This window comes from Ctenocephalides felis, unplaced genomic scaffold, assembly GCF_003426905.1.
Source record: "Ctenocephalides felis isolate EL2017-DRISC unplaced genomic scaffold, ASM342690v1 CF-g0.4_SCAFFOLD_03570, whole genome shotgun sequence".
Lineage (NCBI taxonomy): Eukaryota > Metazoa > Arthropoda > Insecta > Siphonaptera > Pulicidae > Ctenocephalides > Ctenocephalides felis.
In genome coordinates, this window is record NW_020539724.1 from 9,512,789 (window position 1) to 9,536,093 (window position 23,305).

Genomic DNA, 23,305 nt, shown 5'->3' on the forward strand with positions numbered 1-23,305 from the left:
GGGTTTGTTTATACGTAAAACAGGTCTGATCTTATAGCAAATAGATGGCATTTTCAAAGTTTTTATAACTAAGAAAAAAGGATAAGATAGAATTTGCAGAATTGGGCCCTTAATGTAACAAATAAAAAAAATGTTTTGCCAAAATTCCTAAAAAACACTATTTTTATGTCAAAAATATATGATTGACATGGCCTTATGTAAAAACTCTTTTTTCTCGACATATATGTCTGACATGACTCATGCAAACTTCTTAGCGTCAGATATATTTGACTGACATGGAAATAATGATTGATTATGAAATATAAGTATGGACTAATCATCAAATTATTTTTAAACATCTGAAATTCTGTTCGATCTTGTCTGACCATCATGTCCATTTTAGAAGGCGAAGATTTTAAAAGCACATGATTCCGAAAAATATTTTATTTCGTATCATTAAATATTGAGATTTTATTTTAAGTCATAACATTATTATGATTTATTCGGTTGAAAGGAAGCCAATGAAATGTAACATAGCTGGTTTCCATTAGGACACACTAAATCTGCTCAAAGCCGTCGACGTCTATATTTTGGAGTACCCAGTTTTTTTTAATGGCACATAAGTATACGGTACGAACATTTCGATTAAACTTTCATCATCGAGATGAATATATAAATTGTTATAACATAAAAAATAATACTACAAAGATTGACTTTTGGCAACTGTGTCTATATGTCGAAAATAATGATGTACTGTCGATGTATCAGTTTTTTCTCCATTATTTTAATTTTTTTATTAAATTATTTTATATTCTTAACACCAAATTGGATCATTATTATATAACCAAAGATCGATTTTCCTATTTTCGTATAAATTAGCGTAGGTTTGATTCCCAAGGCATGGCTTCTGTACACGTCGAAGATATATCAAGTTAATGTATAATCTTATTAGATACTTGCGCAGATATTTAAGTATCTCTCAGGCCAGATATATGTATATGTATATGTATATATATATATATATATATATATATATATGTATGTATATATAATTCTAAAATTAATATGTTATACTGAATAATCATTATTACCATAATTAGTGAGTTTTAATACGCTAGGACAAGGACGGTCAGATCTGCAAACACGTGGATAAATATTTACTGATTAATTAGAGGAAATCTATATTATAATTTTATTTATCTCATAACAAAAAAATTGCTTTGTATACTTGCGGTTGAAATTACATATCGATATAATTATAATGTATTTTGAAATTCCTAATACATAATTAATCAAAGTCTGTACGCAGTTCTATAATACTTAACTTATCAATATATGTAAATATTCTACGGTGTAAAAACTTATTGTAGTTGCGAAATGTTGTATTATAACTTATAAATATTCCATCCACTTGGAACGAGTTTTGAATCTGTATTTGATTTAGAAATTTAAATTTGCACCGAAATTTTTAAATAAAAATATGAGTCAAGAAAAATCTGCAAGGATTAATGACAATTAGTTTTTAAACAGATTTTCGTAAAATATCTGATATATTAGGTTGTCAAATATCTCCCTTCCGCTTTTTTGCTCTTTATTCAAAAGGCAAAAAGACGGAAGGGAGATACAACCTTATCTATTATATAAAAATAAGTCGGGATTTCGTTACTGACGATATAACTCCAGAACGCACGAACCGATTTCGACGATTTTGCATTCGTTGGAAAGGTCTCGGGCTCCGTGAGGTTTATAACAAAGAAAATTGAAGAAAGATTTCAACAGAAAAGCGGAAAAAACTTTTTCTTTTTCACATACAGCATCATCTCTGATACTTAGCATGTACTACAAACTAATATTTTTTGTTTGACTGCTACTCATTGTTCTCTGCTCAGTTAATTTCGTGTAATAAACCGGCATTGTGTTCACTGTGAAATTATGCAAAAAAAGTTAAAAAAATAAGTTATTCGTTTCCTAACATTTCAATTGGAAACCATCAAATTTATCACATGTATTGTGCAAATTTTTATTCAATTTCAACAGCAGGCAATTTTTGTCTTCATCTTTTAATCGCCAAACGAAATGTTACATAAAAAAAACCATCTGGTGGTGATACGGAGTTCGCCCGGTTTGCTAGTTTATTTATAAGAAAACAAGTTTTAGTAATTTGTTATAAGCTAAAATTTAGTTTATACAAATGATGTTTTAAAAATATTATTTTAATATAAACATATTGAAAGTAGAAATTAATAATTTAGTTAAAAAATTAAAAAATCACTTGTGTCTAGAGATATACAAAATATATTTCAATTTAATAAAAAAAAAATATAAAAAAAAAAAACGATCAAAAAATCTTGTGTCTAGTTCAAGAAAAAAAATCAAGCCAAGTAAAATCCACAATTATAAGGTTTTGAAATTAATATTTTGATAGGATCATCTTTAAAATGAGACTAACGTTAGAAAAAAAATTAATAATTAATAAATTAATTAAAATATAATAAGATTTGCAGTAAAATAATCATTTAAAATCATACAAATTGAAAGTACTCTCGGCGCAACACACGAAACCGAGAAACATTCGATATTCTTCAAGCGGCTCAATGGTCTAGGGGTATGATTCTCGCTTTGGGTGCGAGAGGTCCCGGGTTCAAATCCCGGTTGAGCCCTATCTTTTTAACGTATCAAACTAAATTATTGCAAATACTGATTTAGAATCCTTTCGGATAGTCTAGGTATCTTTTACTAATTCCTAATAATACAAGTTTTATTGCAATATCAAAAATTTTATTATAAAACGTGCTAACATTGAAGTTACATAGTTATGAAACAAATAAAAAAAGTTAAAGAAATTTATTGATTAAATTGTGAATAATGCAATATCAATTTTTAATACAAATTTTCATAATTTGTGTTATTTGAAAATGCAATAAATATATAAATAACTCCATTTTGCTATTTATAAATATGCATAAATTTTTATTAGCCATGTCATTTGAAAGACTTATTTCAAAATTCCGACAGGCGTAAAATATCTGGATTGTAATTGGTCGTTAAACAATTAACACGTTAAACAAACAAATTTAATAGACAATTAGTGCCAAGTTTAAATGAAGAACCTAGGACAAATATTGCGCAAACGCTGGTACATGTGTTCAGTCAAATATAACGTAAGACACATTAGTGCTAACAGAAACAAATTTTGACTAATGAAAAATTCATCAAAAAAAAAAAAAAAAAAATAGCAAAATAAAAAAAATTCAATAATGTTAGTAGCTGAAAATTATTACTATTTAACTAGAAAAAGATGTTTGGAAGATTTGAAGTATTCTCACTATTTGTTTTAATATTAACGAATTTTTAGCGAACTGTGAGGATTATGAAAGTCGAATAATTTACCAAGCCAAAAAAATAGAATACGTGCAAAAATAAAGAACGTCTCGGAAACTAATTACTTAAAGAAACAACACAAGAACGTTTTCCGGTGTAAACACTTTAATTTAATAAGACTAATGGTTTTATGGCACACGAAACATGAAAATTAGCACGAACATGCAACCAGTTGCGCGACCATCATATGAAAAAATATAGTTTTGTTAAAAAATCTACAATGGTACATAATATATGGTGATAAATGAATCATCCATAATCCATCGGTCGTTTAAAGAGGGCATAAAATTCCAATGGCCTTGTTTCTAGACATGTTGTACTACAAGTCTATAAAACTCGTACGATCGGTAGACTAGGAAGTGAAACGGGTCAACGAACGTAAATTTATCGGAAAACTTGTAAGATTTATCATTATCATTATATTTTTTTAATAATAATCTGTAGAATCTTTGTAAATTTGATAATTCTGTCTCAATTCTGGATTTAAAATTTAAGACTCATCAACATGTTAAGGAAACTACTGAAACAAGAAGAAACAAGACCAAAGAAACTTCTATAATAGAGATAATTTTAATGAGAGAAAAATATTACTGCTGATTATTTTATAATTTATCAGAAAGTGCAATCAATCATATGACATAACATTATATTGTCACATTTTTTTTTTATTATTTTGAGTTCAAATTATAGAGTAAGGTGCCATGCACAGTAGGAGAAGTTGGAACTTTGCCTTAAGGCAAGTTAATCACTTTTATTTTTTATGTATTTCACTTCATTTTTATATTATATTTATAGCCATGTCATTTGAGTACTTCGTTAAATATACAAGTTCATTGAATATGAAAGCATTGAACTGCAAAATATATGTTAATGAAATGATGAAAAGGGGTCTCAGTCACATTGAGCGCTCTCGACGTCTGACGATTTGCGTACTTGAATAATTTAATATATTCGGCTTGACGAAGCGTTCAGTTCAATTCATGTGATTTCACATCTCATGACTGATTAATATAGCGTATTCATATTGCCAGAAAAATAAATAAAAGTATCATGAATACGAAATAAATGTAAGCTTGAGATTTATTTTTGCTTGATAAGATACACCTTTTCATTTTATGAACGCATCTGTTCAGTTAAAACGAAAAGTGTGAAGAGAAATCAAAGATTACACTTTGAGTGTTCTATCTACAATCGGAGTACCGCAGGGCAGTATGTTAAGACCAGCATTATATCATTTACTCACTTAATCCCTGAAATTATCTCTTTACACATTGATTACATTCTATTATTGAATCATTCATATTATCCAGCAAAAGATTTGTCTGCATTTGATTGAAGTTTTATATATTTCTCAAATTCTATCTTTCCATTTTCCAACAACAATACAATTATCTTTACATCGAACCAAATGTGTTGCAAAAATTGTGTAACTTTAAAGCAAATGGCATTGTTCCAAACACTGCAGCGCAAAATACAGCAAAGTACTTTTGTGCAGTAAAATAAATCTTCATCCTAACGACTTCATTTTAATGCAAAATTTGCCATCAAAGAAAACAAATTTCTTTATTTAATATGATACAAACAGGTAGAGTTATAGACACACCTCTATAAGTTATAAAGTTAACCTGAATATAAAACAATAGTTTTATTAAATCCAACCGAATAAAAACGTACGATTACGTTGCTATTTAATTTCTTCTTTATTCTAAAAGTCATCGTTCGCTCCAAAATTATCATGGTGATAAAAAATTACGTAATTTTGAAATAGTAGATAGATTACATGTTTTACGTATATATAGTAGCATTTAATCTTATCACGAATTGCGTATGTTAAAACAAATTTCAAATAAAAATGATTTCCGTATTCTAACAATATCAAAAAGTGTTATTTTTTAATTTATTACAGAAGGGTCATACCTAATACTTTAACTATGAAATATGAAATATTTTCTTACATAAAGTTCTAGTTAGATCTCTAATCTAACAACTCTTTTTTGTCAATTTTTTACTATATTTCAAATAAAATATTTTACTTTAACTACTTTAGTAGATATTTTAATGACCCGCTTTTCAATAAAGAACAGAGCGTATTCGTGACTGAAAGGTCAATTAGATTATAAGTATTTTACGTTGACTACTGCTCATTATTTTAAATGAGGCTACACAGACAAATAGACGCCGAACGATATTTGATATCGAACCTATGTTTCTAAGAATTGAGGTAATTGATATCGTTGAAAATCGATACATTTAAACGAATATTGAAAGATTGACTTATTTTCTTAGTGTATAAAAACTTATTCATATCGTAAAAGATAATACTGTCTGCCACTATTAAAATATTCAAAAATACACAATATTTACGAGGTTGTATCATGTATAAAACATTTTATTAAATCGTAATTCTTTTACTAGCAGATAATTTCAAGTTTTACAATCAGAATTTATAGCCAGATCCCATAAAATCTGTATTAATGTTTACACTACAAGAAGTATGTACATCAATATAAGAAAATGCATAATATTTACAAAGAAAAAGCTTTAGCATTCAATGGGTAACAACATTATAACTCATGAAGCCGATCGATACAGAAGTCTAGACAAGAACTCAATAAGTGCTTTGAAAGCAAAATCGTGTTTTTTTCAATATTAAATGAAAATATAACTTTTTTGCAAACTGAGTTTTAAAAGGTAATTAAATATAATTTGGATTTATGGACCTAATTTTGATAGACTAATAAATTGGAAAGTAGCTACACACAATTAATAGAGACAATCCTCATCGAGTTCCAATGGGTCAAAATTTTGAAATAGGAGCAGATGTTTTTGAGAAAACGACGAACAACTCAAATTTTGGCTCTTCTACATCCAGAATGACTTAAAATATAAAATTAGCAAATCGAATTTTCTGTTAAAAACATAAACCTGGCCTTGCATGTGCGTACAATTTTTGCATTAAGTTTGTTTTCAATAATAAAACAAATATTTGCTTTGTGTTGTACCTAAGAAGTCAATCAGAAGAATCAGGACGCCAGAAAAATCTTTTTTCTCTCAAAGCATCAATTTCAAATGAGTATCTCTTTGCAAATTAATTAGTTATAGATTTCACAATTATCGTCAAAATGCGATAACAAATCTTTTCACATTTCTCGAGACTCTCATAGTAACAGTGGAGGCTGAATTTTAGTTTTTTCAAAAAAGTTCCATTATTGTCGCGTCTTTGCAATAAATCTTGCCGGTAATTCTATTTGGTAATCGAGTTTAAAATAAGCTTATCTAACAATAATATCAGCCAAGAGGATTCTATGTCTGTTGCCAGACTTATATAGCCACTGTTGCTTCTATTGATAGACTCTTAGTACACGCATTAGTTTCAGAAGACGATATGAGGTCAACGTTTCGACACTGGTATCATTTTTAAACTTTAAGAGTTTTTATAGAAATAAAACCTACTGTATTTAATCCGAGAGATAAATTAAAATTTTGGCCACGTGAAATAAAAATCTCAAACAAAATCAATAACGAAATAAAAATCTACTAGTACCATTGGACCATTGCAGGTGACATAGACCAGCCTGTCTGGAGAACTCTAATACATATTGATAAAGTTAACATTTTAAATATGACCAGCCAACTAAAATTATGGCTTATAATACTACTGAATGTAATATAGACCGATCAGAAAATTCTAGAAAATTGATTTTATAGTTAAACACAAAATAGAATGAATGCATGCAAAAACAAGTCCGAGTGAAGGAGGAAAAACGTTCACCAAAAATACATGCTGATACATGGCATGAGATAATGTTTTTAAATTATCAAAATATGCTTCAGAAATTTTCTATTCATATTCCTCATTAATATTTTAAGATGTATGGCTATAACCAACAATTAAATAACTGAGCAAATATTAAATTTAACGGTTGCTTTGCTTGTGTTTGACGTCAAGATTTATTAAGCAAGTCATTCGCAAATAAAAATTATTTCACGACCAAAATATTCAAAATCAAGGACAAGGTTCTACAATCAAAAGCAATGACAGTCAATAAGGAAGTATGAATGATACTGACTTCGAATACTGAAAGCATTCCTAATCTGAATTTCAACTCTAAAAAAAGCTTCTTAATTCCTTTTATAAAACGACTCATGGTCTATGTTGATAGCAGTATTTTATTATAAAAAATTGAGGAAACCAGCAACATATTAAAGATTAAATACGTTGGATTATTATTTTATCTTTATTAATTCGCACATCCCAAAATTCTGATGATAATTCGGTACTTTATCGAAAAAAGATTTGACCTTTGATCTTGAGTTATCTGTCTGGTATAAACCAGTTGAAGCTATTAATTAAGTTTTGCAAAATAGAGAATAATTTTTAAATAAAGCAACGAAATTTTTAAGAAGCATTGAAAGATAAATCAATCGCCAAAAAAAGAAGTTCCAATTTTATACTTAAAGAAGCAAAAACATTTTATAGAACTCCCTAGCAGTATTGTTCGTCATAACAGAAAAACATATTTTTACCAATATCTATCTAGGTCATCCAATTTCTTGACAGATGTTTATCTCAATTTGAAAAGAAGAATCTATTGATGCACGACAAATTTGTATCGGTTTTTGACCCGGAGATATAATAATATAACAAATAACTAGCCTTTCATAAAAACAATACGTTGAAAAACATGTCAGATGCTTTATACACTCAACAATAACAAGATATGACCATGAGAATCTATATATCCATGAATAATAGATTTTGGCCTATTAAATTTTACTGATTAGCGCCAAATTAAATTGTATTAGCAAAGAATTTTTTGTCTCAGTTTTTAAGCCCAACTTCAACAAGGTCATCATCAAATTTGAGTTTTGATTCATCAATTGGTATTGGTTTCAACTAATATAATAATTGAATAGAATTTGAAATAATTTAACACCGTGGGCGTTTTCATTCACATCCGAAGCCTAATTCTCGTGACAAGTTGTGACCGTTTTGGCAAAGGATCAAACAGTTAAATTTTCGCGCAACGTGCGGTTTGTTGACGTGGTCATCTAAGGTCACGAGAATCTCTAGGAAAACCAAAGTCCATTTTTTATTTGAAAGGTTCTTGAAGTCAAGAACAAAGTGTCAAGTAAATTAACAACTAGGACAAATAAACAATAAAGATAATTGATTGGTTGGCGCTTGGTTTAGACAACAATACGCAAACTGATGAAATTTGGACGCAATCTCCAAGGGAAGGGAAGCAGGATAATGAATACAAAAGTGGTAATAGTACTTTATGTACAAGCTACTTTCAAAGCCAATAAATAAGCAATAATTGACATATTATGCTCTATTAAAAATATAAAAGACTAAAAGCAAACCGGGCGAACTCCGTTTCACCACCAGATGGTTTCATTTTAAGTAACATTTCGTTTGGTGATTAAAAGATGAAGGAAAAAATTGCCTGCTGTTTAAATTGAATAAAATTTACACAATACACGTGATTGATTTGAAGGTTTCCAATTGAAATGTTAGGAAACGAATAGCTTATTTTTTTACTTTTTTTGCACCATTTCACAGTGAACGCAATGCCGGTGTGTCACATCAAATTAACTTAGTAGAGAACAATGAGTAGCTGTCAAACAAATGAGTAGCAGTCAAACAAAAAATATCAGTTTGTAGTGTATGCTATGTATCAGAGATGACGCTGTATGTGAAAAAAGAAAAGGTGTTTTCCGCTTTTCTGTTGAAATCTTTCTTTATTTTTTTTGCTATAAACCTCACGGAGCCCGAGACCTTTCCAACGAATGCAAAATCGTAGAAATAGATTCGTGCGTTCTGCAGTTATATCGTCAGGAAAGAAAACCCGACTTATTTTTATATAATAGATAAATAACGATTTACGAATACTTCTCTATTAATAAATGCTATTTTTATTTTTACCAATGTATCATACTATTTCAGTATTGCATAATTGAGCAGTTGGGATTTATAGTTCGCACATTCAAACCAATAAACAATAACAGAGTAATCGATAAATCAAACACTGTAGCAAAAACACTGATGCATTGTATCATATGTTACAATTTCTAATGTAAACTAATACTGATGATCTCATTTTATATTGTTCTATACATTGTAGATGACATACAGCAAATAATCGTATTCAACTGAGTCATCAAATACACATGATAAAATATTCATCATGGTTAAACAAATAAGTGTGATACTTCGAAATCAATAGTGTTAAAGATATAGAGCAAAGTTTTTGGAACTTGGAGTATAATTTTTATTATTACCATAGCGTGCACTATCCAGACACCCAACAAAAAACCCATGAATCAAGTCACATGTTCAGCTGTTATAAACGGCCGAGTCTATAGTATAGTATGCAAACTGACTTCATGAAAAAAATAAAAGTACTATGTATGCAAATAAGTTCTCAGATCCATAAGGAAGGTCCGTCAAGAAGAAAGTTCGTTGAACCAATTGCGCGCAAAATTGGACAATAGACTGACTCCACAGGTGTTGACGTCAACTGGCAAATAGACTGAATTATTTAAACCAAGGATAAATGAAATCTTTAATATGCAAGTGAAACAGACACTATTTCAAATTTGCATTTTCGGGGTGGGCATATGCATTTTTGTCACCATATAATTTACAACCTAGTCCCAAAGGTATTGGCCTCATCTGATAACTAGCTTGTATTTTTTGAACCATTTGGAAAGGATAATTGAAATCATTACCTGATTACCATATAATTTGTAACAGTCAGTAGACTAAAAGTTACCAGTATCCGTCCAATTGTATAAAAGTCAAAATAAATCTCTATATAGGAAATAACAAATATATATGAAATTGTATATCAATATGTTGCAGATTTTCAGTATTAGTTGGTGGTATAGGAAAATTGCTCCAATAGAGACAAGTTAAAAAAATTGTTAATAAAAACAAATTATTCTTAGATCCTATACCACTATAAAATGCAGATAAATTAATGGTATCTTGAATACCAATTGTAAATAGCAATTAAGCTTTCTAACTTATGTAGAAACATAATTATGAATAAATGAATAAATTTGTGTATAATGATATTGACAAATGATAAAATTCTATATGCACATTGTGAATTATCTATTATTAGTATATAATATATATAGAGTTAATTTATATCATGAGTAAAATAAATATCAACTATATGAATAATAACAAACTGCACTTCATTTTTGCAACTTTATTCCATAATAAAGTACTAAATAACAAACTTTCCAGACCATGATTTATCTCACCATCAGTGCAAAATTCAAAAATATATTAACACATTATATAAATTACTTATTTTAAAATATATAACAAATTATTTATAAAATGTGTTAATATTTTTTCTATTAATTTCACACTGATAAGATTTGAAAAATCTGTAACTTAACATTTTATGAAATAGAGTTAGTGCATATTGTAGAGAGTTGTTATTTACACAATTTATATTCATTCCACTCATAATACAAAATGCTATAAATATTTATGCCTATATATTTATATATATATATATATATATATATATATATATATAATATGTTGTTAGCAAAGCACTTAAATAATTAACAAGTAAGAAATTCATTCAAGTAAGATACTTGAACAGCTTTATTCTCCCAAGTGTATATAATATCTTTTTATTGATCCAATAAACATATAAGAAACACCTCAAAACAATGGTGCCATATATTTTGAATCAGAACTAATAAAAGGTACTAGCTTTTGTATTTCACATAAACAAGATAAGTTTGTAAAATTATTGAAATGAATAAAAATACACCAACAAATAAAACGAGGTGATTCGTGCAACATAACCTCAAATTTCGAATATTTGCAAAATGCTTATACCGCAAGTAATAAATGACATTTAACTAATTTGATTAGTGTTTTTACGTTTTTCGATTGTAATTGTAAATAAATATTATTTCCAAAGCAATTTCCGTAACATTTTGCACGTGACAAAAACATATTATATACACAAAGTTTATTTTACAATCCAAAACAAAAACAATTTTTTATAAAAATGACATTTCTGACTCACCATGTCCATGTCCATTCATCTCAGGTTTAGGCATTTTGAATCCTTTTTTAATCTGAAACATGACAGGTTTCTTTTGTACTTTTTACGAAAATGTAAATCTTTGCAAAATTGTGATGACAACCATAAAAATTATAAAATTCGTGAAGAATTGTATAAACAATATTTTAATTTGCTTACAAATAATATATTACCCAGTTTGTTAACGCTTTATTTTGTTTAACAAAAGCCGTGACAAGAAACTACAAAACTTAAAGAAAATGTAATGAAAATGTATTTACTTACTTTGTATAAATCAATCAAGATATTCCAAATTAATAGCACAACACTTTCATAAATAACACATTTTATTATTCACAGAAAAAATCACAAAAAGATTTTATTATAAATTTAGTCATTGAATCGCTAGATACGAGTGCATTGAGCTTCGGCGTGAATGACGCTTGTGGCTATTATTTTTTCCTCCTTAGGTTGGTAATCCTGTAGCGCGAACTTGAGGATATTGAATGATATCTATACGAATATGAGCGGGAAAAACAAATTACATTTAATTGATTTTTATGCACTCTATTAATCATTAAATCCTCTGTATTTACACATTACTTAAAGGAAATAAAACTTTATAATGTTAAATTTATGATACTATAATATGCTCAATAGATTTAATAACTAGCTTTACAAGAACTCAAACATTTAATGAAACGTTTTATATGGAATTGATGAATACCAATTATACAGACTACGTTATTAATGTTTATTTAATATTTAGTAATATTCTTTAAATTGTTTTAGGAACTAAAAGTATTTATAAATCGAAACCCTCGCGACATCTAAAATCATGTTACCAACTGTTACGAATATCAAAGTCTCAAACCAACATGGAAAGGATAAAACGAATTTATAAAATTTAATTTTGTGTCAAAAGTAAAGAATAAAATAGAGAATACTATCTTCTAGAATCTTGATTTCTAGAAGGATATGTTTTTGATAGAAATACAGCAGTGTGTATTAATAATTAATTTATTATCAAATCAGACTTAAGAACATGTTTATATAAAGTTATAGTATACAACTATATTTTTCATTATAAAAACTATAAAAATACAAATGCATTTTAAACAAAAGTCACATTATCAAAATTCAACATTCTTGCACATGTAAGTCTATAAATATTAATCCAAATTCAATTATCTATGCAATTTAAACCGGTAATTTTAAAATCATGATAGCAACACATCATTATCAACATACTTCATATAAATATAATACAGACATATGTAGTTTACAATATACTAAAAAAACTAAAACGTAATAAAATTTGTTACATAACCATACAAGTTATAAATTTTATAAAAATATCTTTTTTTATTTGTGTCATTAGGACATTCAAATGTCGCGCACTCCTGTGCCATAGTTGGCACCCCCGGCACGATTCAGGGCGTCTCTGAATTGTTCAACTTCAAGCTCTGACTGGTTTTCAGCTTGAAGCTCAACCGCAAAGTTCTAAAAGGATGAACAAATATGGCGTCAAATTTGTTGTTAATAATTGTTGTAATTTATATGTTTAATATAAAAAGTGCAGTGTGTCTACAAAAGCTAAGAATAAAGACAAATCGAAAATGGATTGGAAACTAACGTAAGTAATAATTTAAATAAGCTCTATGATCCTTCTTAGAAGAAGCTTTTTAGGTATATTATTGAGTGATCTGTTACTCGAAAATGGCGACACTGATAGGGATAAGTTTGCACTTTTATCTTACTAAATACTGAAACTTACAGTAATTATATCTTTCACCATAGCTTTGTCAGTTGACATTTTAGCTCTATTAATTACACCAACACCTGGTCCGACCCACGTCAGGAACAAAAACTTTCGGCGCTTTGACATCTCATCCCCCATTTGCAATCTATATAATAAAGTACAAGTTAAAAAATAAAAATAAAGTACAAGTTTTTTACACGTAATATATAATTTGGTCAATATTTTACTTACCTGATATATCCAAAAGCACGTTCATTCTCAGCGAATTGTTCCCTAAACTCTGCAAAATCACAACCCTTGGCGGAGACTACTATTTGGGGACCGCTGAATTTGAAGACGGCCCTGTCGGAAAAGGAAATGATTTATTAGATATATATTGTATATGACATTTTATTTGATTTGTGTGAAAATCACGTGTTTAAATAATCTAGATATATTATCTCAGAAGATTACTAACCAGTCTGTATCGGATAAGTCGCTTCTGACGTCCTCATAAGCCGCTCGGACCGTATCTCTATCTAAACTTGTTGTCATGGCGACCTAAAAAAGAAAATCTATTTATATTTTCTATAAAACTATTGTAATGATAAAATTAGTAATATGCTAGGTATAAGTGGCATATTGCCTTAAGTTTAAAATTGGTATGTATACAGTGTTGTCTTAAAAAGATGGCATAGTATTCCAAACTATAAAAATAAATAGTAATCTGACTAAAGGCAGGTCCATGGTGTGAGATCACCACATATCAATGATTCCCTTTCTCTCTCTTGTTTATTATACCCATTGTCATTTCATTGTTATTAATCATTTTGTATACACTTCCTGATCCTGTGCTTCAATTTTCAGGTCTCTATTTTTTCTTCTTTCATCAATCATATGCATTCTTCCTCTTCCTGGACCTGTGCTTCGGCTTGCAGTTCCCTGTATTTTCTCTTCTTTCATCAATCATATGCATTCTTCTTATTCCTGGACCTGTGCTTCGACTTGCAGTTTCCTGTATTTTCTCTTTTTTCATCAATCATATGCATTCTTCTTCTTCCTGAACCTGTGCTTGGTCTTGCAGTTCCCTGTATTTTTTCTTTTTTTATCAATCATATGCATTCTTCTTCTTCCTGGACCTGTGCTTTGGCTTGCAGTTCCCTGTATTTTCTCTGCTTTCATAAATCATATGCATTCTTCTTCTTTAACAATTAATCAAGGATTAAAGCTAATTGATTAAAATGGTTCGTCAATCTTTGCAAACCAAATTATTTCTTCCCTAATGGTGAGCATATTGGTATCCTGAGCCTATTTGGTATGAGATTATGTTGAATAAAACCATAAATTATTTTCTACTAGTATAAACAGTCTACAAGATTTATGTAACGAGTTAAATTATCATATTAAGGTCATCATCGCCGACTGTTTCTGCTCCAAAATGATTTGTTGGATCGTTTTAATCTCTTATTAGGTTACCCTTATTCCAAAGATGTGGTTTTCCACATATAAAACACTTATCACTTATTTTCGGATTTATGAAGTATGTATGTCACAGATTTAATTTGCTGATTGATGAATGTGCATTTTATCAGTTTCTACAGATAATGGAAGGACGATAAAAACATCATGTGTTGATAATGAATTTTGTATATATGCAAGGAAATGGTCCGATTTTGTATTTTATAATGGATTAATAGAATTATTAGAATAATTTATGTAGAGATGGACTTATCATATCCGAAGCCGGATCGGTTAGGATTTGACTCCGCTTGAGAGAGGAGTTATATCCACTAAACAACTCCACAACTCCGACAACTTTGAAACATAATACTTGACACAAATGTGTTCTCTAGTGCGTTCTTAACATATCTAAGGATTTATTGATACCTTGGAAATAGTTTACAAATAGTTCAAACATTTTTGTTCATTTTATTATAATAATTACTATTTTATGCATTTCAATATGCATACAAATCTCAAATTGACAAAAAAATTGGGGAATCAAAATCAATTTTGTAATTATTTTTGAAGAAAAAATATAGAATTCTTTGAATATGTTCATTTTTATATGAAAATAATGCAGTGAACCATATATATGAAATAAGAACAAATCTTTGTGTGTAATATTTTTTCACAAAATAATAATACCTCACATTTTTTTATTATATCCTTCTCGAGAATTAATTATACATCAGGTAGTTTGATTAGCATACTATTACTTTTACACAATTATAAAATAATAATTGTGCAAAAGTTATAATATAATACTAAATATTATTAGCTGGTTGTATACCATTGAAAGAGCTCATTTACGGACGTATACAGAATATAAAACACAAAATGGCATTATTTTGAGACATTATATACCTGGAAAGTCCTAAAACTGGCTGTGAGACGAGAAAACGACCACTTTTTTGGACCCAAATCTTTGTATTAGTAAAAAATCTCGAGCAAATATCTGCACATGTTAACAGATTTAGTACAAGTTTAGCGAAGTCGGATATGACAAATCCTGTGAGACAACTCCACTCCGAGGGAGGAGTTGTATCGGAATGATAACTCTGGAGTGGGCTACCCATCTCTAGATATTCATATTACAAGATTCAAACCCAGATAAGAAAAATATCAAATTCGGGAAACTTAGAGTCAAAGTACTTGAATTTTATGTATCTCAATTATGAAAAATTACTCATTCTGTTAGGAATGTTATAAGCCTCTTGGCAAGGGTACAATTAGGAAGAATCACTCATTTGTTTTGAAAAATTATAAATGAGCATCTATATATTCCTGAATTTTGAAAGAGCTACTGGCAGTACGTGGTACTGCTACCAAGAATTGTTCTTTTTGTTGGAAAATTGTAAATGAGCGTTTTGATTTACTTAAATTTCATTTATTTCCAAAAAGTATTGGCAGAAGGTACGACAACAAAGTTATAATCCATCATCTTGATTTCCTTAAATTTCATTTACCCCAATGTTGTTGTACCCTCTTGGCGAAGATAGGAGGAAGAATCACTCATTTGTTTTGGAAAATTATAAAAGAGCATCTATATACTCTTAAATTGTGAAAGAACTATTGGCAGCACGTACTGCTAAGAAGAGTCGTTCTTTTTGTTGAAAAATTGTAAATGAACTCTCTTACTTAAGTTTCATCTATCTGAAAGAGCTTTTGTTTGGGCTTTGGCACTTGTTCTACATCCTTCGAACCAATAAGCCATTCTTTCGAATTCCTTCTCAAAGTTCAATACTGCAGTTGCATTTATTAAACATCAATGACATCACCCATAAACAAAACGAAACAAAAGTTTTCTTTATATAGGCTTCTTGAAACGCGGTCTTCAAGTGCCTTTGACATATTTATGACGCACCATTAGGCTATGCACATAAGTCGACGTCCAACGCAGCCCATTAACGATTATGAATCACAGACGCCTTTAGGCCGATATTCATTATTGCCGACGGAAATAAATTGTATAAAATTGTATTTAAATATAAATTGCTACAGAATTTTTCATATGGTTTTATCATGGGTGTCGATCATGGTGGCCAAACTTTACAAATTAGATGGTTCGAAACCTTCCAATTAGGTGGTTCGTAGGGTCAAGGGTGCGAAATCCAGAAGTTTAAGGTGCAAGTACACGTTTTGGACAATCTGGTACCAAGCAGTAGTTTATTTGAAAATATAGATAACAATGCTTTTCCAAAATAGCCCTTCTCTGGCATTGCTGCATCAATGTAAAAACGTCATAGATTAGTGAGATTGTTATAATAAAAATAGAATATAAATAAAATACAATAAAAATAATTTCCAATTAGGTGGTTCATAGGGTTGTGGCAAGCAAAATCCATAAGTTTAAGGTACAAGTCCACGAATTGGACAATCTGGTATCAAGCAGTAGTTTACTTAAAAATATAGATAATAATGCTTTTCCAAAATAGCCCTTCTCTGGCATTGCTGCATCAATGTAAAAATATCATAGATTAGTGAAATTTTTATAATAAAAATATATCAAAAATCTAATGATCAACCAACCATTGGTTTGTTAGCCAAGTAGTTAAGAAATATCGTTCCAAAAGCTCATAGGACTGGTTAAGCTCTGATTGCTCGAAAAGCTATAATAATCAAGTTCCATGGAATGCCAGGATCTTCACATCCTAAGCATTATATACTAGATTATTTTTAATAGTAGTTGGAGCTTGAAAGTCCTAAGAACTTGTTGTGATCTGCAGGAATGTTGGAAAAAAGCTACTTAAAGTAAAAATTGATATCAGGTTGTCTGATATGAGTGGAACTTGGAAACTTGTTGGAAAATCCGAAGTTTTACCACAGGGCCATCGAGAAATTCTGCTAGAATTTAGACTTAAATAAAATAAATCATAATCGAGGAAAATAAATACATAAGTAGTACGTAAATACTTTTACAAAGCTATTTTGAATTCCAAATATTATTAAACTCATACTATTAACAAATTTTTTGGCAATTCAAATGGAATGTTCTAATAAATATTTACCAGAAATAAGTTTAATTGTAGGTATTTATATGAATAACTCATATTATTGTTGTATTGCACAATTGTAATGCGATTTTCATAAAAATGTGATTACGTAAATAGAAGTTTATTCATAACTATTAGGTAAAATTTAAAAAATTCAGCAATGGCACTTACTTTAATAACATTGAATTAGAAAGAATGAAAATCTGATAAAAATCGATACAAAAATATTTAACATATTTCATTTCTGTACAGTACATTTGTTCTGAATTAAGACATAATACTAAGATTCTCTAGATTAATTGTGTATAAAAATAAACAGATTTACCAACTATTTTCTGATGAAAATGTGATAAAAATCGATACAAAAATATTTAACATATTTCATTTCTGTACAGTACATTTGTTCTGAATTAAGACAATACTAAGATTCTCTAGATTAATTGTGTATAAAAATAAACAAATTTACCAACTATTTTCTGATGAAAATCTGATAAAAATCGATACAAAAATATTTAACATATTTCATTTCTGTACAGTACATTTGTTCTGAATTGCTTCCATATCCAAAGACATTATTTACTTATGTTAGAATTCGAAAAATTGCGACAGTACAGGTAGTGGGAAAATATGAACAAATTAAGACATAATTCTAAGATTCTCTAGATTAATTTAGTATAAAATTAAACAGATTTACCAACTATTTTATCTTAGAGATTCATTTTTCAAACTCTCTCTTTCAATGAAATCCGAAACCGACGTGATGCATTCTGAACAAAGACGTCACATCAGAGTGCAAAGCCCGAATTAAAATAACCTTGGAGGGCATTTTCCCAAGAATATGTCATGTCTGAAGGCATTAAACTGAGCTGAAGAAAAATGATAGCTGGAAACTATCTTATTAATATAATAGGATTTGGAAAATCATAGGCAGTACTGGAAATCTTACTGCATGAATCATATTTGCAGTCAGAGATCGCGGGTAATAAAAAAATATTTTCATTATTTCCCTAGAGTGAAATAAAAATAAGTATTGAAATCATAGAAATAATACAAACAGATTAAATTTCTGCCTTTACCAAAAGCAGAAAAAATATGCATAAAAAGTATCTTATATTAGATTTCCAAAACTACCTTCGATTTTCCAAATCCTATTATATTAGATTTGGAACAACAAAGGTATAAGTTCTGAAATCATATATCCAGTTAGAAATTGTAAAAAAGGGCAATAATTTTAAAAAGACTACTACGTTTTAGTTGAAATAAAATATTTTTACTATTTTAATACTAGAAATGTGTAAAAAATATCTAGAAATCTTAGGAAGAATGAGAACTGATTTACTACTCAGAGCAGGGAAAATGAGAGCTGGAAAAGTTGAAACTATCTGATTTATATGAAAGATTTTGAAAATCCAGACAATCTCAGTAGAGTTGGAAACGTGGAAACTATCTAATTAATATAAAGGATTTTGGAAATATTCATAGTCTTCTGGAAAATCTATCACAATTAGAAATTTTATGCTCAGGTAATAATTTTAAGAATTTTACGTTTTAAATTCGGTTTGTAGAAATAGTTTCACCAAAAATCGACGTATCAATCTTCAGTTAGAATTTGTATAAACTTGATAATTTTATTTATTAATTTCCTTCCCGAAAACTTAGCTCAATACTAAATTACATACTATACAATATCAGGAGAAGAAAAACATCAACTATGTAAAAAATGAATTCAGTAATAACATATTTTACTAGACTTTTCATAATATCCTCAATCGTTGTTCGGAAGTATTTTCGTTTTATTATATTGGCCATGAAGGTGACAACCTTCAGGGCATTAAGCTTTACACGGAATGGTTGCTACCCCTGGTTAAAATACATAATATACAAACAAGTCAGTGTTTAATACAGTCCACAGCTACAAGGGTTAAATTATAACTCAACAACCCGAATTATCGAAGGAGAGTTTTAATAAATTTCATAACAAAATGATTTTAACTTTTAGTCATTTGCCAAAAGAAAGTCAAATTATATTCAACCAACGCATAAAAGATTATTGCAATAAAACTACGTGTCTGCATTCTAACAAAGAGCAATTAGTTCACTTAAATAAATTAGCATATTAAAAGTAAGCATTTGCTTCAGGCATACATTGCCACATATGTAGAGCTAAATAAAAATGATTTGAAATGAAAATTACTGTGTCAAAGTAATAATTTTCCATTTAAAATTATTAGGACGTTCTTATTATGATCATATATTGAGACCTGCAGTTTATTTTAGACTTGTATCAAGATGTCCCTGATTCAAAATCGCTAAAATATCTGTTTTTATCTATCGGCCAAAGCTCCCAGTTAGCCTGCTGGAGTTACTAAAATAAACTTACTTCTACTTCTCTTGAGACCACAAGAAGTAATTCTGCGATACTACAAATTTCTTGGACAGAAATAGAAAATGGTTAATCCTGATGAAATAGATTCAAATGCATCGAAATAATAATCCCATAAATTATATAATAATCCGACGAATGCCTAAATGATAAAAAAATAATTAGAAATATTTAGCAAATTGTGATAAAGAAAGTGAAGTTGAAAGGTTACCTAGTGGTATACTTTTTTGCTGTTAATAAAATAACTTATAAAATGATATATTATAAGTAGTATGAGTAAATGTAATAAGTAACAAATTAAAAATATAAATAATTCTAGTTAATATAAATAATTATTTGAAGCAATGTGGTCAAATTGTTGGCCAGAGGATTGGAATAATTTTATAATCTGGTCTAAACGATTTATCTTCGCAAGGACTATTTATTTTCAGAAATATCCTTATTATATATTACTTAACATTAAGTATTTGTTTTGAAATTCTGTTTTCATGGTGATATTTGACTTTCATGACAATATATGTTTCTTACAAAATGTATGTACAAAATTTTTCCATCAGTTAACAATTTATCGAGAGCGTTTATTATCATGTAGTTAAATTTGCGATAGAATGTGTTTAAAATTGCTCCAAAAAACAGCAGAGCTATTCTAGTTTGCAAATATAAACAAAATCAGTCTAAAACTAAACAAATAATCGCGAATTTAACGGTTTATATAAAAACATAAAAATAAAACAGTTAGACGCTTCAGACTAAAGATCAAAACTAAACTGGAAAGAATTAAAAAATTAAATTTTCCAATCATAGCTGTTGGAAGAATTAAACCTGGAATTGATGATTGTAAGGCCAAAGCTCTTATCACTGAGCCACGTATTAAAAAGTATAAATTCAAACATTTTTTACTATCTTATCATTGTTTTATTACTAACACGATTTTCTAAAGAAAAATGCGGCAAATCATAATTGCAAAACACAAATGATGATTCATATTAATATTGTTGTTTCTGAAATCACATTCGACATATCTCGTGTTTGGTTTTTCTGATAACAATGTTATATTATTTTGTAAATAATTTTCTATTGTGCAAAGTTTTCTGTAAATATAAAAAAATTATCAAGTTTATTTAACAGGAATTACCAACGCAAATTGATTAAATTATTTTTAATTTGTTTTCATAATAATTATTTTGCATTGCAAAAAACAGACAAAGAGAAAAATTAGCATAAAAATATATTTTTGATTTTGTATATTTGTATTTATGAAAAAAAGTAAATATTTTAACAATTTTAGGATGTGATATTGTTCTTACAACATCAGGAAAAAATTAGACTTCAAAATATATTTATAAAAGATTTCCACGATTTTAGAATATGATGTAGTTTAAGAAAGGAAAAAAATAGATATCAAAATATATTTTTGACGATGTATATTTATATTTATAAAAAAAACATCCACGATTCTAGGATTTTGCAAAAGCCAGACTGTACGTTGGCTGAATATTAGATTTTTCCATGAGTCACTACCTAAAACAGACTCTGATATCATATTATTGAAAAGCACTAAACTTTGTCTAAAAAACTAAAGATAAAATTCTATTTATATATTTTATAATCAACTAAATAAATACCAAAAATGTTTATATGGTAAGAGGCAATATATTAAAGAAATATTATTTTTATTGAAGTAAATAAATTAATTTAAGGCAAAAATCTTGTGCTAAAATTAATATATTTTTACAATAAGCTTTGTTATGTAAGGTAGTATATTTTTAAAGAAAATTACTTAAAAAACAGCTTATGACAAATTTCAAAGATCTCGTGAGATTCTATTAATCATCTTTGATAAAAAGTTTATTTTTGGATTCTTATCAGAGAACCATGAACACTTTGTGTATTCGCAATTGTTTTTGAAAAATATAACATCTTTGCTTATCTAGGTTAATAGAATTATGAACGTAATAATTATAAAAATAATTAAAAAATACTTAACATAAGGATTAAAACTTTTAATCCTTAAAGTTTTAATTGAAAAGAATATTTTCTAGTGACTCATTTCAAGACCAGCAACAACTAAAAACGTAATTTAAGAAGTAAAGAAGTATCACTAGATATTTTGAATATTAATCTTCAGTGTTTTTGAGCAAATGATTTTATATAAATTTTAATAATCTGTTCTTTTCAATCATTTCATACAATATCTCCTATGGCAATATCTACAAACATAAATCATAATTCCACATCAGCCGGCATGACCAGCACTGATAAATAAAAATATTCAATATTAATCACGTTATCGATTATACAGACCCAAAACTAGATTTTGATCTAATACAAAATCCATATATCACTTGTTATGCAATAAAACATTTTAATAAACAATATTATTTAATTTTTGTTACTTTTAAACAGCAATGTGTACAACAGGTCTATTAATTGTTGCAAAGATACTTCTTAATTTATGCAGATTTTATGAAAAACAATCCAATGATTGTATATTTGAAATATTATTATTTAGAAGAATAGGACCACAATATTTAATTATTATAAGTTAAAAAAACTTTTCTTTTTCTAACTTAAAATTATTGGAAATGTTCCATTTTAGGTTTCTAATGAAATTGACAAATTCCAAGTCTAGTTATAAAGTTTAGGTGGTCTTTTCATTTTTTAATAATATATTCTAAATATATATAATCAACTAAAATTTTTAATTATCTTAATATATCTTCTTCTTCCTAACAATTCCTACAAAACTATTTTCTAAAATGTATGTTCATATGTTCATAGCTCCTAAAATCATTACTTTTTTTTACCTAAAATTGAATATTTTCAATAATGATATTTTTTAACTTCCCATAGGGTAAATTATTGTAATCGTCCAAATATCGAAATTGAAAATTTTTACATTTCTTCATGTTTTGAAGGTTTCTGAACATTTTGGCATACCTCAGAAAAAAATTGATGTGAGTGTGTGTGTATGTATAGATACAATTTTTCGTCCACGTTTTCGGGCGCACGGATCAACCGATTTGAATGGTTCAAAAAACATTCGATTCCTATTGATAGGGAGATGTGCTGATTAGTTTTTGGCAGAGGCAGGTCCAGCCGTTTCCGAGATATGGAGCAAAGAGTGCAGAAAATAGAAATCGAGTCGAGAAAATAGAACATTTCGTTACAGTACGGGAAGTTCCAGCAATTTGCCTTAAGGCACAATGCCATACACACCACTAGTTTCTATTCAGAATGTATTATTAAAAAATTATTAAGA

At 28.4% G+C, this 23,305-nt stretch overlaps 2 protein-coding genes and 1 non-coding gene across 3 annotated transcripts in view; 1 reads left to right on the forward strand and 2 right to left on the reverse strand.

Moving 5' to 3' along the window:
• LOC113382935 (influenza virus NS1A-binding protein-like) overlaps positions 1-11,839 on the reverse strand; it is a 33,761-nt gene extending 21,922 nt beyond the window's left edge. The window contains exons 1-2 of the mRNA XM_026621189.1: positions 11,709-11,839; positions 11,427-11,478 (exon numbers count right to left, since the gene is read on the reverse strand). Coding sequence (XP_026476974.1) covers positions 11,427-11,460 — 34 coding nt within the window. The 5' untranslated portion in view covers positions 11,461-11,478; positions 11,709-11,839. The remainder of the gene's footprint in view (positions 1-11,426; positions 11,479-11,708) is intronic.
• Trnap-ugg lies at positions 2,568-2,639 on the forward strand. The gene has a single exon. It is a non-coding gene; the product is annotated as a tRNA-Pro (tRNA).
• Positions 11,840-12,622: 783 nt separating the features above from the next.
• On the reverse strand, positions 12,623-13,721 carry LOC113383281 (coactosin-like protein). Its single transcript, XM_026621540.1, has 4 exons — positions 13,643-13,721; positions 13,417-13,527; positions 13,201-13,330; positions 12,623-12,926 (listed from the first exon to the last, which is right to left on the reverse strand). Exons 1-4 carry the CDS (start codon positions 13,717-13,719, stop codon positions 12,810-12,812), a joined length of 435 nt encoding a protein of 144 aa, XP_026477325.1. The 5' UTR covers positions 13,720-13,721; the 3' UTR covers positions 12,623-12,809.
• Between the last annotated feature and the right edge of the window lie 9,584 nt (positions 13,722-23,305).

Bases quoted from the DNA above. Each gene is read 5' to 3' on its own strand.
- LOC113383281 (XM_026621540.1), bottom strand. From the start codon at position 13,719: ATGACAACAAGTTTAGATAGAGATACGGTCCGAGCGGCTTATGAGGAC. The intron at 13,331-13,416 runs GTAAGTAAAATA...TTTATTATATAG, and splicing joins CGTGCTTTTGGATATATCAG to ATTGCAAATGGGGGATGAGA. The intron at 12,927-13,200 runs GTAAGTTTCAGT...TCATCCTTTTAG, and splicing joins TGGTGAAAGATATAATTACT to AACTTTGCGGTTGAGCTTCA.